The sequence below is a fragment of the Marmota monax genome, unplaced genomic scaffold (genome assembly GCF_021218885.2).
Source record: "Marmota monax isolate L192 unplaced genomic scaffold, Marmota_monax_Labrador192_F-V1.1 WCK01_AAM20220418_F8-fsc00092, whole genome shotgun sequence".
NCBI classification, from domain to species: domain Eukaryota; kingdom Metazoa; phylum Chordata; class Mammalia; order Rodentia; family Sciuridae; genus Marmota; species Marmota monax.
In genome coordinates, this window is record NW_026692583.1 from 989,000 (window position 1) to 1,002,537 (window position 13,538).

A 13,538-nucleotide genomic window follows, 5' to 3' on the forward strand; every position below is an offset into this window, starting at 1 on the left:
GGAGCCCACCACACCTGGAACAGCGCTTTGGCCGCCTCGTAGTCCTGGATGTCCTCGTAGATGCGTGTCTCCTCCTCATGCAGAGCCATCCGGAAGTCCCCGAACAGGATGGGATCCCTCATCACTACCTCCTCATCCTCCTCAAAGTGCTCCAAAACCAAGTTTCCTATGTGATCTTGCACCTTAAAACGTAAGCCGGTTAAGGACCCACACTCAAGGACAGCAGTCCCGCACTGACTCATGTCAGGACAAGCTCCCACGCTGTCACCATCTGAGTGACCTGCCTTCCATTTTCTCCCTCGACAGCTACAGAGTACTTATGAGCCATCCCCCAGCCCATCAGCTTTGACTGTTAGTGTCTGCCTTTTTGCCATTCTATATATTTTTAAAATGCATTGTTTTCTCTGTGCGCACGTGAGCGTGTGTGTGTGTGTGTGTTTGCATGCATGTGTGTGTGTGTGTGTCACAAGGGCTTGGTCCTCCTCAGAGAGCAGTTCTGTGGCTGGCCTTTGCATCTGCTGGCACATCCCCATGCACTAACCAGCTGCTTGTCTGTTTTGTTGATCAGCCGGTCATGGAAGACCCTCAGACACTCATTCCTCCAGACTCTCACCATCTGAGCCACCGTCTGGAACCTATGGAACATGGTGGAAGGGGCAAGTCAGCCTCGAGGGCCCCTGGAGAGGAGTGGTGAACCACCTGCCGCCGTTCCCAGAAGGATGCATGGGAGGCGGCTCGGGAGCTGCACCCTGGAGTGCCCTCTCTAGCCTCACATTAGTGAAGTCTAATCAGGAGCTAATGGATTAAGTGCAAAGACTACAGATCACCATCCATAACTTGCCCTATCTGAGGGAAGAAAGGGCCCTCTCTTTATGCAGCATATGTGATGGAAAACTCCTAGCACTACCCTGTTGCTGGAATGTCTGAATTTAGAATCAGCATAAGGGCCCCTGGCAGCTCCTGTATTTCAACTGGAAACAACTGGTCACATGAGCAAAAGGATTCGGGTGAATTCCAATTTCAGAGTTGAAGGCAGGTGGCAAAGCCATCCCACCCAAGGGGTCAGAGATACTTGTCCACCTGTCCAACCTCTGCTGTTGGTCCCACTGGTTTTCTGCCCAGGGGTTTGCAAAGAGCCCAGCCTTGACTCAAGCATTTGTCTCTATTCTTCACTTAACACAGCAAAACGTTGGGAATTAACTGACACACTGGTTCTTCAAGTTCACTGACAAGCCCCCCCACCCCCATCTTAAGAGAATAAAAGAAACCATCAAATTGGCAGGATATATCTTGTTAAGATCCAACAAACTTACCGCTGGGGGTTGGTGAGCACAAGGCCATTGAACACCCGGGAGAGATCACGGAGGTTGAAGATGTAATGGAACTTTGAAGGGGTGGGCGGCAGGTCCTGGACGATGTTCTTGTAGAGCGTCAGCGTGCAGGAGGTCAGCAGGCCACTCACTGCCACGATGCTCTCGTGAAAGTCCTGAGACAGGAAAAGCCCCCACCCCCGGGTGTCCATGAATGGGAGAGTGGACAAAGGAAAGAGCGTCACCCAGAGGGAATATTTAGCCATGAGAAGGAAGGGAGCCTTGAACACACGGGGAGCCATGAACACACGCAGCTAACCAAGTGCAAGACGCCAGATGACTCGAGCCATGTGAAACCCCCAGGACGGGCAAACCCACAGAGATGGGAGGTTGGTGGGTTTCCAGGGGTTGGCGGGGGGAAGGGTGGGCAGCTGCTGCAGTGTGACATCAGGGTTCCCCTGGAGGAGAAGAGGCTGTGAAATCAGACACAGGGGTGGGGACACCTACGTGCCACGAGTGTACAGAGTACCTCGGAATTCTGTGCTTTAAAGTGGCCACAGCAACGAATTTTACGTAATGTGAATTTTGTCACATTTTTTTATGAGGGAAGAAGTGAACAGACCAGAGAAGCTCATCATCTGACCTGCTTTTATGGCCTTGGGTTTCCATGTCCACCGGGAAGTCAATGAACTGTGAAACCAAAGACCCATGCCAGCCGCCCTGGGAGTTATCTGCCGGGCACACCTTTGGGTAAGGCACGAACTTGCCAGGTACTCAGGGTGGCCATGATATCTGCTGCTGCACAGCCTCACCTTACCCACCTGGCCCCAGAGCACAGGCCTAATGTCAGTAGGCAGGACTCCAGGTGGGTCCAAGGCACTTCAGCCTCTGAGGTCCCCCTTCTTGTACATTAAAATCACATTTTGTGACTGCATGGGTATAAAGGTGAATGTTTTTCTTCCGATTTTGAAACACAGTAAAACATCTTCCTGGTCCCCTGAATGCACTGCAGGCCCTTGGCTTGGGCCTGGTGTGTCTGATGTGTCAATCAGTCTGCGTACATTTCTGCCCAACCGTGTCCCCCATTTGTACTTCTGATTTAAAGAGTTACCGCAGTGTGGCCTTTCAGGATGGAGAAGTAAATCAGGTGCAAGGACTCCTCTGAAGGGAACGGCACGTTGAAAGTGCTGAACAGTGAAAGGAACCTGGGGTCCACCTCGTTGCGGCCTCCTCCGGCTTTCCCCATGGCAGCGATGAAGCCGAGGTCCCGGATGTTCTTACAGTTCAGCTCCTTCCCGCGGTCATACAAGTAGCCTTTTTCCAGCAGCAGCTTCAGCAGGGCAATTGGCTGCTGGGTGCCGTATTCATCCACCTTGATGATTTTTTTTTAAGAGAAAAAAGAGAATAGCAGTATTTCAAGGCAGATCTCCGAGAGGCCTGAGCGTCTAGACCAAAGCTTGGCCCTCCTCTCATCCCAGAGCATCCTGGGCTTAATTTCGTTTGGCTTCTCAAAGTTTGCAATTAGATACTCATTGGTGATTTTTAAAGTCTCTCTCTCTCACTAGACTGTAAGCTCCATAGGTCTCACACACTGCACAGCGCTGACCATCAAAGATGTCAATTCATCCTCCCACTCACTGGATGGATGAATGAATGGATGGAAGGATGGAAGGACAGATGGATGGACAGAAAGAAGGATAGATGAGAGATAAAAGGAAGGATGGAAGATAGATGGGTGGATGGAGGGAATAAATGGATGGATGGATGGAAGAATGGATGGACAGATGGTAGGAAGGATGCATGGAAGGATGGAAGGATGGATGGAATGATAGAAGGATGGATGGAAGGATGAATGGGTGGATGGAGGGATGGAGGGATGGATAGATGGATGGGAGAAGAATGGGTGGATGGGTGGGTGGATGGATGGATGGATGGATGAACGGAAGGATGGATGGACAGATGGTAGGAAGGATGGATGGATGGAAGGAAGGTTGGATGGATGAAAGGAAGGATGGAAGGATGAATGGACAGATGGAAGGATGAATGGGGGTAGATGGATAGATGGAAAGATGGATGGATGGGTGGATGGGAGAATGGATGGATGGACAGATGATGGATGGGTAGATGAATAAAGTTATAGATGAACAGACAAATGGATGAATAAATAGATAATAAAGATAACAGATGACAGATAAATGGATGAATTGAGTAATGGATGAGTAAGTAACTGAATACATGGGTGGATGAGTGGGTAAATGATCAGATTTATGGGTAGGTGAGTGGATCCTGGCTTTGCATCATCCTTCTGGAAGACAAATCTTCAAGGAAAAGATGGTTCTGTAAAATGATACAAATTTAACTTCCTGTATGCCGAGAGAACTTTGCATGTCTCAGCCTCGGTCCCCAGAAACACACTTGTGTGCAGCTGAAGTTCCCCTTCCTCAGCTAATCCCCAGGGGTCCTGGCCTTCAGCTTCTCCAGCACAGAGGGCCACCTAAGAGCTCTTGTGGGACACCTCCTTCGACAGAGCTGAGGCTGGGCGGAGGGAGGGGGAGGAGCGGTGGGATGCTGCGCCCTGGCTGCCCGCGATGGCCTGCACTATATACACTGAGCAGGACTGTGCTCAGACACCCTCCACCCCGCTCCTGCCTCACCTTGGGCATATTCATGTCGTCCATGAACACCAGGAGGTATTTGCCCATGGGGGGGCCATAGGTGTCTCTGGTCCGCTTTTCCACGTTGGCTTCCAAGTTTCTCTGGATATCCATGGACGTGGTGCGGGATGAGAAACTGACCATGAGCACAATCTGAAACAGGGAGAAGGCAGGATGCGTTGGCCTCCTCTGCGTGGCACCCGCAGCAAACGTTTGACCGCGAGCTCCCATCTATGCTGAAGACCCACTGCCTCTGAGCTAATGCTATTGTCACCCAATGTGGGTCTGTGCTTTGTTATTTTTAAGTGCTAAAGCAAGAATTCCTCTTCCTCCTGGCAGGTTGCATGAGCTGATAACGAGCTGCCACACGTGGGCCTCGGTACACGGTGGCACAGCAGAAGGGGGACTGGGAGCTGTGTTAAAGGACCCCAAAGTCACCTAACCCTTTCAGACCCTCCTTCCTTCTCGCCTGAAAGGTGATCTGAATACCATCTTCTGGGACCACTTACTTCCTACAGTGGTTTTACACGAAGGCATTTTCAATGAGGCAACATTAAAACATAAACTGCTTATGATGGCAGCTGTATCTTAATAAGTCAGCCAAAGAGAACGTGCACAACCTTGGGTTTGGTCTTTGGAATGAGTTGCTGGGAAAGAAGGTCTACCTGCTGTACCCTCATGCCTGTGTGCTCGGGCCTCTCCCTGTGCTCAGAGGTGCTGGGGAGCCCCTCACCGGGGTATTCACACTCCTTGATGTGCCAGCCATACCCAGAGGGCTGTGCCATGTAGCCGGCTGCTCTATACCCAGAGCTTCCAGTTCTGTTTAGTTCATGGGTGTCTTGAACAAGCTTTCAGGTAAAGCTAGCACTGTTGGCCTGGGACCACACATTGGGAACTGTAGCCTTTTAAAGGCCCTCCACCCAGGGTGCCTGTGAGCACAGGTGCACATAAGCAGACTGTGCTGGCAGCCGGGCTGGGCTGTTAAGCTCCAGCTGCGGAGTCCTCAGGGAGGGGTATCGTACCGTGGCTTCCCTTTGCCCCACTTTGCAAATCTGCAGCTCCCCCGCTCTGTGCCCTCCACAGGGACATCCCTAAAGCCAACTAGGCCATGCTGTCAGTGTCAGTCTAGGTGAGCTTGGCTACTCAGACAGATCAGCCCCATCCTACCCACGCCTCTTACGATGTCCAACACAAAGGTACCCCCTGCCCAGAGGCCGGTGAGGCTTGCAGGAGCCCTTGATGCCAGAGCTGCTGGAAACAGAAAAGACACAAACTAAGAGATGCGGAAAAGTGAGTGGGGGGGAGCTCCTCTCCCCTCCGAGGTTCCAGAAGACCAAGACAGGAACTAGACTTAAATGGTGACGTGACCAGGCAGTAACGAAAACAGAATTGAGTCAGCGCCTGGACCGCCTGAAAACCACAGGAGGTTCCTTGGGGGCAAGAGAGTCTTCACTCAGTGATCCAATAGCTAGAAAAATGGCTTGCAGCTTGGGGAATGAACGGTGAGCAGCAGCCAGCCCGGGGAGCAGGTCTGTGTGGACAGGGGCCAGCGCCTTCTTCTGGCTGTCTCAGTGTGCCTGGGGCACGAGCACCCTTCTGCTCCAGAGTGACCCGAGTGGCCTGTTCCACTGGGCTTGTCCTGTGGTGCCAGCTGGCACGGGCCCCGTGCATAGCAGACCCTCATGCATCTGACCAGTGGCGAGGGATACCACAGAGGGATGATGGGAAGACATGACAGCCAGTCTCCACCGCGGAGCCCAGCGCTGTCTCCAGGTGTCCACCCCTGGAGGGTGCTCAGTCTGACGCACACAATAGGGCAGAGGTGAGGTCTGTAACCCCCAAGACGGCGCAGCCTCCCTTTGCTGCCCGTCCTGGGCTTTCACTCCAGCCCTAGCTGCAGTCACAACACTGCTCAGGTTTCAATGTGCCCCAGGTTTCAGAGGTGCAAAGCTCAATCCCCAAATTCATATGTTAATGAGACTTCAGGGTGGGTCCTTGAAAGGTGAAGGGATCCCAAAGGCAAAACCCTTGTGGATTAATGGATTCATCCACTATTAAGGAAGCACCTTTTTTTTAAAAAAAAAATCTAAGTGACTTTCTCTGGCAAACCTACTCTGTCTCGCCATGTGACACCCTCTGCCACACTATCATGTAGGTAGAAGGTCCTCGTCATGCTGGCACCAGGCTCCTGGATTTCCCACCATCCAGAACTATGAGTCAAATAAACTTCTCTTCTTTATAAATTACCTGGTCTTGGGTACTTTGATAAAGCAACAGTTTACAAAAAGCGCACTCAAGCAGCCCTGGGAGAGGCCCACACAGCAGGGAACTAAGGCCTCCAGCCTCTATCCATATGAAATACCATCTGAAAGAGGATAATCCAGCCCCTGTCCAGCCAATAGCCTGACTGCAACCTTATGAGAGGACCTGAACTAGGGCCACCCAGCTGAGCCACTGCCAGCCCCTCCACCCACAGACACCAGGAGGTGGTGCTTGTTGTCTTAAGTGACTCTGTGCTGGGCAGTTTGCTACACGGCAATGGGTAACTGATACCAACAATGGCTTACATTAGTGTCTTCACTGAGGTGTCTTAGGAAGTTCTGGGTAGCGGCTGTCTTAGAAGTGCCAGATTCACCAACAAAAATAACAGGCTGCTTAATTTTGACCATTCGTTCCAATATCCAGGTGGTGCGGGTTGTATCCACCGTGTGAACTACAAAAGAAATGGAAGGAACATCGGAAGAGCTCCACATGGGGGTGGGGGGTGGGGAGTGACAACACAGAACTGTCACAGAATCCCGTAAATCCCATAAAAAGCATCAGCAGAAGCCAAGCCGTGACCTCAGGCACATGCGTGGCAGGTAGAGCTGCTCTGCACGAGGACCTCATCAGCCCAGCTATTATTCTCCTCGGCTTTATTGAGGCACAACTTACAAAGGCATCACCCATCGTAAGTGTAGAATTCCATGAGTCCAACACATTTCTACATACGTTGTGCGAGCACGACACTGTCCAGGATGACAGCGCACAAACTGCCCCAGCATCCGAGTGAGATTTATGCTTGGGTGCTAAAAAAAAAGATCTCCCTGCTGCTGAGTCACCCACATGCCTGCAGGATCTGGTCTCCTGACCCACAGCTCCCTCTGCAGAGACTTCAGCCACCAAGTCAGGTCCAGCCTGCCCCCTCCCACGTGGGCAGATTTTAATCTCCATGGGTTCTGGAGGATCGGGGTGCCTTGCTCTGCAGGGACAACGGACCAAAGCCAGGTGCACATGTTGTGGAGCTATCCAGCCCACATTGTGTCTAACCAGCCAGAGGAGGAGACTTAAAATACAGTCTTGGGGGTACACACCAGGGGCACATGCCTTCTCCAGGAAGCACTGTTCGCGGGAATGTGCCGGTCACTACCCACGCCCAGCCAGCTCCGTGGGCTGGAGAGAGCAGAGGAAATGCCAGGGGAAGCCAAGCATCCTCTCCGCGGGCACTGAGCCAGCATCCAAGGGCCTCTCAGGAGGGCCCCTGGCTCCCTGCTCTTCTCAGCTCCCTGGGTGGGACTCAGGTGGGCAGCCAGGCCACAGGATGCTTCTCACTTCCTCCCAGGACCAGGGTCACACACCCTCACACCAGGGACAGAGTCTTGCCTCTCGCTTACCCAGGATGTCGATGAACTTCCTCTGGTGGTCATGCACATACTCTGGAACCAGCTTACTCCAGGGGATCCACTGGTTCCGTTTGGAATCAAAATGAAACTCGTACAAAGTTGGAAGCTGGCCTGCGGTGGACAATCAAAGTCCATGTCACTGTGATCGTGGACGTGGGAACATAGGAATCAGTTCTGGTAGGTGCCTCAAATGAGCTAATCCTGATGGTTCCCTGGATGGCTACCACAGTATCACCTACGTGCCACTTCTTCCCCAGACAGACACTTAGCAAGTGCTTTGAATTAGAGCGACTTGCTCGCCAGTCAGATGCTGACCTAAGGCTACCTGTTCACTGGACAGAAACCTTCCGAGTCCCTTCCAGGGGAACACGTAGTTGGGCACAGAACCCTGGTCCCCACCCCTCCAGTGGTGGCGTGTCAGGCAGGGGTAGAGAGAGATAAGAAAACACTTTCACTGCAGACATACTAATTTCTGCAAAGGGGGAGGACGGCTGCCATGAAGGCATCTGATCAAGACGGTGCAGGAGAGGGACAGGAGAAGCACCAGGTGCCACAGGTAGCCTGGGAGTCCCAGCCCCACCTGACACCATCACCTCCCTCTCCACACCATTCTTCACCATGACAGTCAATCACAGGGGTGCTATCCAAGCCCACCTCAAAAAGAAGCCCCTTCACAGACCCCTTCCCCATGGGCCCTGCCAATTCAACCTTTTGTAGGGTGCGTGTTCTTGGTGAAAAAACTGAAACCCTTAATACACCGTGATTTCCCATGAGTACCCTGCAAAACCCACAGGTGACGGCCTACCATGCAAATGTCAGCAGCACCAGATTAGTTAAGTCATGGTGCTTCAGACAGATGAGGAGCCCAAAGGAAAAGAGGAGCAAAGTCTCGTGGAACACGGGAGTTAGAACACCCAGCCAGAGCCAAGGGGCATATGCCATAGCTCCAGGGAGAAGAGTTGAGACTCCTCAAGAAAGGGCACTCGCAGGGACAGCAGCCAGTGCACCTGACCTCCTCCTGAGGGCACCACCAGTGTTCTGACCATGGCCCCAGAAAACCCACCCAGGCGGGAACACGGGGAACGAGCTCACGGTGTCTGAAAGCCCAACTCGAAGCAGTCGGACAGGGTGAGCAAGTAGCGCTCGGTTGTCACCTGGCAGTTCCCCAGGTTTGGCCCAAACCTCCTCCGTGTCAGCAGTGGGCAAAGAAGCAATGCGTTTGACGCTTTCATCAAATTTAATCCTTCCATCCTCGAGCAGGGAGGCACCCAGGGAGAAGTACAGGGCCTCCAAGAAGAAGCACTCCAGCAGGTCGGGGTCCTCGATTTCTCCCTCCAGTAAGGCGTCCAACATCTTGGCTAACTGGGTCACCTGGCTCGTGGAAAACACCCGGTTCAGCCCATACATCCTACCCCCACAGAGTCACCTCAGTCCTAAATCTTGGGATTTCCAGATCCCAGAGCAATGGGAACATATGACCCACCACGTTGGTCCAGACAGATGGAGCCCACTGTCGTGGCATGCTCAGGGTCACCAAAACAAAAGGACCCCCACTGACATGTTAGGGTTGACCCCGCTGGCATCTCTGTCCCCCTTAGAAGTCCACTGGGGTCTGTCCTATGGGAAGCCTCTGCTGGCAGCAGGCACAGATCCTACCATGTTTAGGTCCGTCTGGGGCACTATGGTCTTCAGCTTCTCCCCTTGTCTTCCGTCCACTATACCCTCCACGATCACGTCCATGAGGTAGGGCACGTATTTCTCAAAGAGAGTATCCAGATATTTTTGCTCCTCCTGCGAAGGAGCAGAATTCCAAAACATTTGCAAACCTTCACTTATTTAAGTGGATGTTCACAGAAAGTCCTCCTGTCCGAAGACGGAGCAGCGCAGCTAATGAAGGGTGAGGCCACAGGGGGCGAAGCCCTGGCAGCAGAGCCTGCGCTGTGGGCAGAACATCCTTTACATTGCCCTTCCACTTCCTTTGGCTGCCACAGGGGCCGCTCCGCCCCTGGGAGTGACAGAGACACAAGTTCCCATTCAACAGGAAAGGGGCCTGCCTCTCAGAGTTCCAGCGGCCTGACCAGGCATCCAGCAAGGAGTAGAAAGGAGCAGAGACCCTGTCTCTACCCAGCACTGGTGGCCATAGGGACTGAGTGGATCCCCAGGAACTCCACCCCAGATGACAGTCCCTCAAATGGTTCCCTGGTCTTCCCTTCTCTCGGGAATCATGTCCTAACAGCCCTTCTAGAGATCCACCCAGGCCACCTGTTACCACAGACCGTGGGTCCAGGTGTCCTGGGCATGGTCAAGCCACACCCTGTACATGATGGTCACATCCATCCCTATGTCCATCAGTGAAGCCCACGGTTAAGACAAAACACTTTCTGAGCAGCCATAGGACACGTCACATGGCTTGAGGTCCACTGGAACCTTCAGATCCCAATTACATGACAAGCAGGTCCCTCACACCTCCCACTGAGCAGAAGCACAGAATCAGGGAGCTCCTGTCCCTCAGGAACTGGGCATGTCTGCCAAAGAGCCCATAAACCCAATCTGGCCTGGCCCCTGTTTCTGTAAATGAACCTCTCAGGGTCCACAGCCGTGTCCTTTCCCATACGCACTGTGTCTGGCTGTATCTGTGCCACAAGACAGAACTGAGTAGGTGCAAAAGAACAAGTGCAGTCCCCAAAGCCGAGAACATTTATTATCTACCCCTCTGTAAGAAATGCTTTTCAACCCCTTGAACTACATGAAGTCGAATGAGTGTGTCACCGTGTCTTCATCTGATTTGTGCTCAAGGACACGAGCAGGTCAAGGACCAGGCCTTCAACTATGGCTGGCCACCAATACTGATAACTATAAGTTTATTTCAGAAATAATTTCACCTTATTTTGTATTTGATGAACCCACTTTTTCCAGTACGGTTGGTATTTCAAGTTTTTAGGATCTACATACACCATTCCACATCGAGACACAGTTGCAGGGGAGGCGTACTGTAAATCTCCAACCTGGAGGGAGAGAAAATCAACCATGTCTATACTAGAAACAAGTGCATGTATGTTTGGGGGTTTTTTTGGTACCGGGGATTGAACCGAGGGCACACGACCACTGAGCCACATCCCCAGCCCTTTTTTGTATTTTATTTAGAGACAGGGTCTCACTGAATTGCCTAGGGCCTCACCAAATTGCTGAGGCTGGCTTTGAACTGACATGTTAGGGTTGACCCCGCTGGCATCTCAGTCCCCCTTAGAAGTCCACTGGGGTCTGTCCTATGGGAAGCCTCTGCTGGCAGCAGGCACGGATCCTATACCATGTTTAGGTCCATCTGGGGCACTATGGTCTTCAGTTTCTCCCCTTGTCTTCCGTCCACTATACCCTGCCCTGGTGGTTGCCTTGGGGACTCAGTCACATACACAGCCCAGATTCATGATCCTCCTTCCTCAGCTTCCCAAGCCAGCTAGGATTACAGGCATGTGTCACCACACCCAGCTTGGATAAATGTTTAAGGGTGTTTTTTTGTGCAAAGTTTTTACAACTCTATAAAATCCACACCACACCCAAATTAATACAGCTTTCCTAAGGGTTTTAATTGAATACTTAGGTTTCTGATGAGGTTATACATCTCTGATGTAACACCTTTTTAAGTTTTCCCTTACTATAAAATAATATAAAAATAAATATGCAGTAGAGTTCTGATAGAAAATTATAAAGAAAATAAGTTATCCCAATCCCACCACCTAGAAACTAATACTGCTTTGAAGTGTTTTCCTTTTAATTTTTTTTAACCATTGTTGAGATAAAGTAGTACAAAATTTTAAAAATACAGCTAAACTGGCAATTTTAAAAATCTCTCTTCTCCCCCCGCCCCTCTCTCTCTATCTTGAGACAGGATAAAACCCACATCATGCCCAAATTAATACAGCTTTCCTTAGGGTTTTAATTGAATACCTAGGTTTCTGATGAGGTTATACATCTCTGATGTAACACCTTTTTAGATAGAGTTTTAGTAGAGTTCTGATAGGAAATTATAAAGAAGAAAATAAGTTGCCTAGGGCCTCACTAAATTGCTGAGGCTGGCCTTGAACTTGCAATTTTCCTGCCTCAGCTTCCTAAACTGCTGGGATTGCAGGCATGCACCACCATGCCCAGCTAAACTTGTCTCTTTCTATAAAAAAAATAGCTGGGTCAGCCAATTAAATGCTGATACCCATAAATACTAATGCATTGCCAAGTTTCAAAGGCCAAGATGAATGAAAGCAAGTCCCAGGGCCACAACTGAAAAACTGCTTGTACTTTAAGCAAGAAATGGAGGGCCTTGGAAGGTATCCTCCAGGGGAAAAGGGAGCTCAACAGAATACTTGAAATGAGAGAAAGTTAAAAAAAAAAAAAAAAACAACCAAGGATAAGATAGAGACAGATGACATGAGAGAAAAAGGAAGGCAATTACAAACACCACACAACACAAATGGCTCTAAAAATAGTAAATGGGGCTGTGGATATAGCTCAGCGGTAGAGCACTTGCCTAGCAGGTACAAGGCCCTGGGTTCAATCCCCAGCACTGCAAAAAAAAAAAAAAAAAAAAAGACCAAAAGAAGAAGGAGGAGGAGGAGGAGGAGGAGGAAAGGAAGGAAGGAAGGAAGGGTAAGTAAATGGCCAGGCAGGCATGGTGGCACACTCAGAAAGCTGGAGGCGGGGGGAATCACAAGTTCGAGGCTAGCCTGGGCCACTCAGTGAAACCCTGTCTCAAAATAAAATATACAAGAAAATGGGCTGGGGATAAAGTATCCCTGGGTTCAATCCTCCATAGTTTCCAAACCAACAACAACAAAAATACAGTAAATGTAACTACAGTATACTAGTTGACTCTACAGTAAATATTTCCATATTCCCAATAATTTAAATACTGTTTGCTATCAGTCAATTTAGCAATATACTGTTCTGAGGAGAGAAGTTTGGCTAGTGGTATGAGATAAACCCTGACTGTGAGAGTGCTCAACCAATAGCTAATGTGTAAAAGAAACAGCACGCTGACCCCGTTGCTTATTGACACTCAGGAAAAACAAGTAAAAGCCATCACCCCAGGAACGAAGAGGGGACGCAGGGAGCAGATAGGGACAGAGCAGTACGAGTCATAAATTCTGCATTTTTTAATAATCATCCACATGCATCAACACTTTATCACACATATGAATTCTGATTAAAGGAAAGGCCGGCCATCACTGTGATGTCCCACCTTCACTTGCCTCAAACAGCAGGGCACAGTGTGCCTGGAGCCGGATGCGCTCGCCGTTGGCCAGCGTCAGCAGCTTGTTGTCGTCCATCACGGAGTTCATGTTCTCCACCCACAGAGCGTCCACGTCTCCATCGAACAAGATATACCTGCGGCAACCCAGGACCCGCCATGCCTGAGAGATCACGGAGCAGCGGAAGCACAGTTCCCGCGGCATGGAAGGTACCCGACCTGACGACCCCAAACTGAGACTCTGCTATGGAAGAGCTGTCCCAGAACCTTCCAGAACATTGAGATCCTGAGAGGAACTCTAAAGGTGCCAGAGACAAGAGAGCTGATCGCCCTGTGACGTGCCGGCTGGGTCCAGAGCCCAGCGAGAAGTGCTAAGCAGAGGTCTGAAAAGTCACCGGCCGGCCGGGGCTCTGGTCCCTTCTTATTGTGAGGTCCTTAAGAAATTATTCATGGGGTTTGACGGGAATATCAAGTCAGAGCCGTTCCCGAGGCTCCCTAAGAAGTCTCATAGGGCAGCTCAGGGCCCGAAGCTCCCTCGGAGCTCTCCACACTGGGCCTCATGTGTCCCTCACAGTGGGTGGAGAGGTGACCAGGACACTGCCTGGTGTGTCCCTCACAGCAGGAAAGCAGCAGCTCACAGGGGCTTCCCAGAACTGCCCCTGACACTCTGATG

The 13,538-nt window shown here is 51.0% G+C and overlaps 1 protein-coding gene across 2 annotated transcripts in view; it reads right to left on the reverse strand.

The window, feature by feature from the left end:
* Positions 1-13,538, reverse strand: part of Dnah10 (dynein axonemal heavy chain 10) — a 115,489-nt gene that overhangs the window by 34,316 nt on the left and 67,635 nt on the right. For both annotated transcript variants that reach the window (XM_058579786.1, XM_046446020.2), the window contains exons 40-50: positions 12,867-13,002; positions 10,509-10,631; positions 9,283-9,417; positions 8,781-8,997; positions 7,618-7,737; positions 6,532-6,677; positions 3,965-4,117; positions 2,422-2,682; positions 1,314-1,486; positions 542-635; positions 15-182 (exon numbers count right to left, since the gene is read on the reverse strand). In XM_058579786.1, coding sequence (XP_058435769.1) covers positions 15-182; positions 542-635; positions 1,314-1,486; positions 2,422-2,682; positions 3,965-4,117; positions 6,532-6,677; positions 7,618-7,737; positions 8,781-8,997; positions 9,283-9,417; positions 10,509-10,631; positions 12,867-13,002 — 1,726 coding nt within the window. The remainder of the gene's footprint in view (positions 1-14; positions 183-541; positions 636-1,313; positions 1,487-2,421; positions 2,683-3,964; positions 4,118-6,531; positions 6,678-7,617; positions 7,738-8,780; positions 8,998-9,282; positions 9,418-10,508; positions 10,632-12,866; positions 13,003-13,538) is intronic.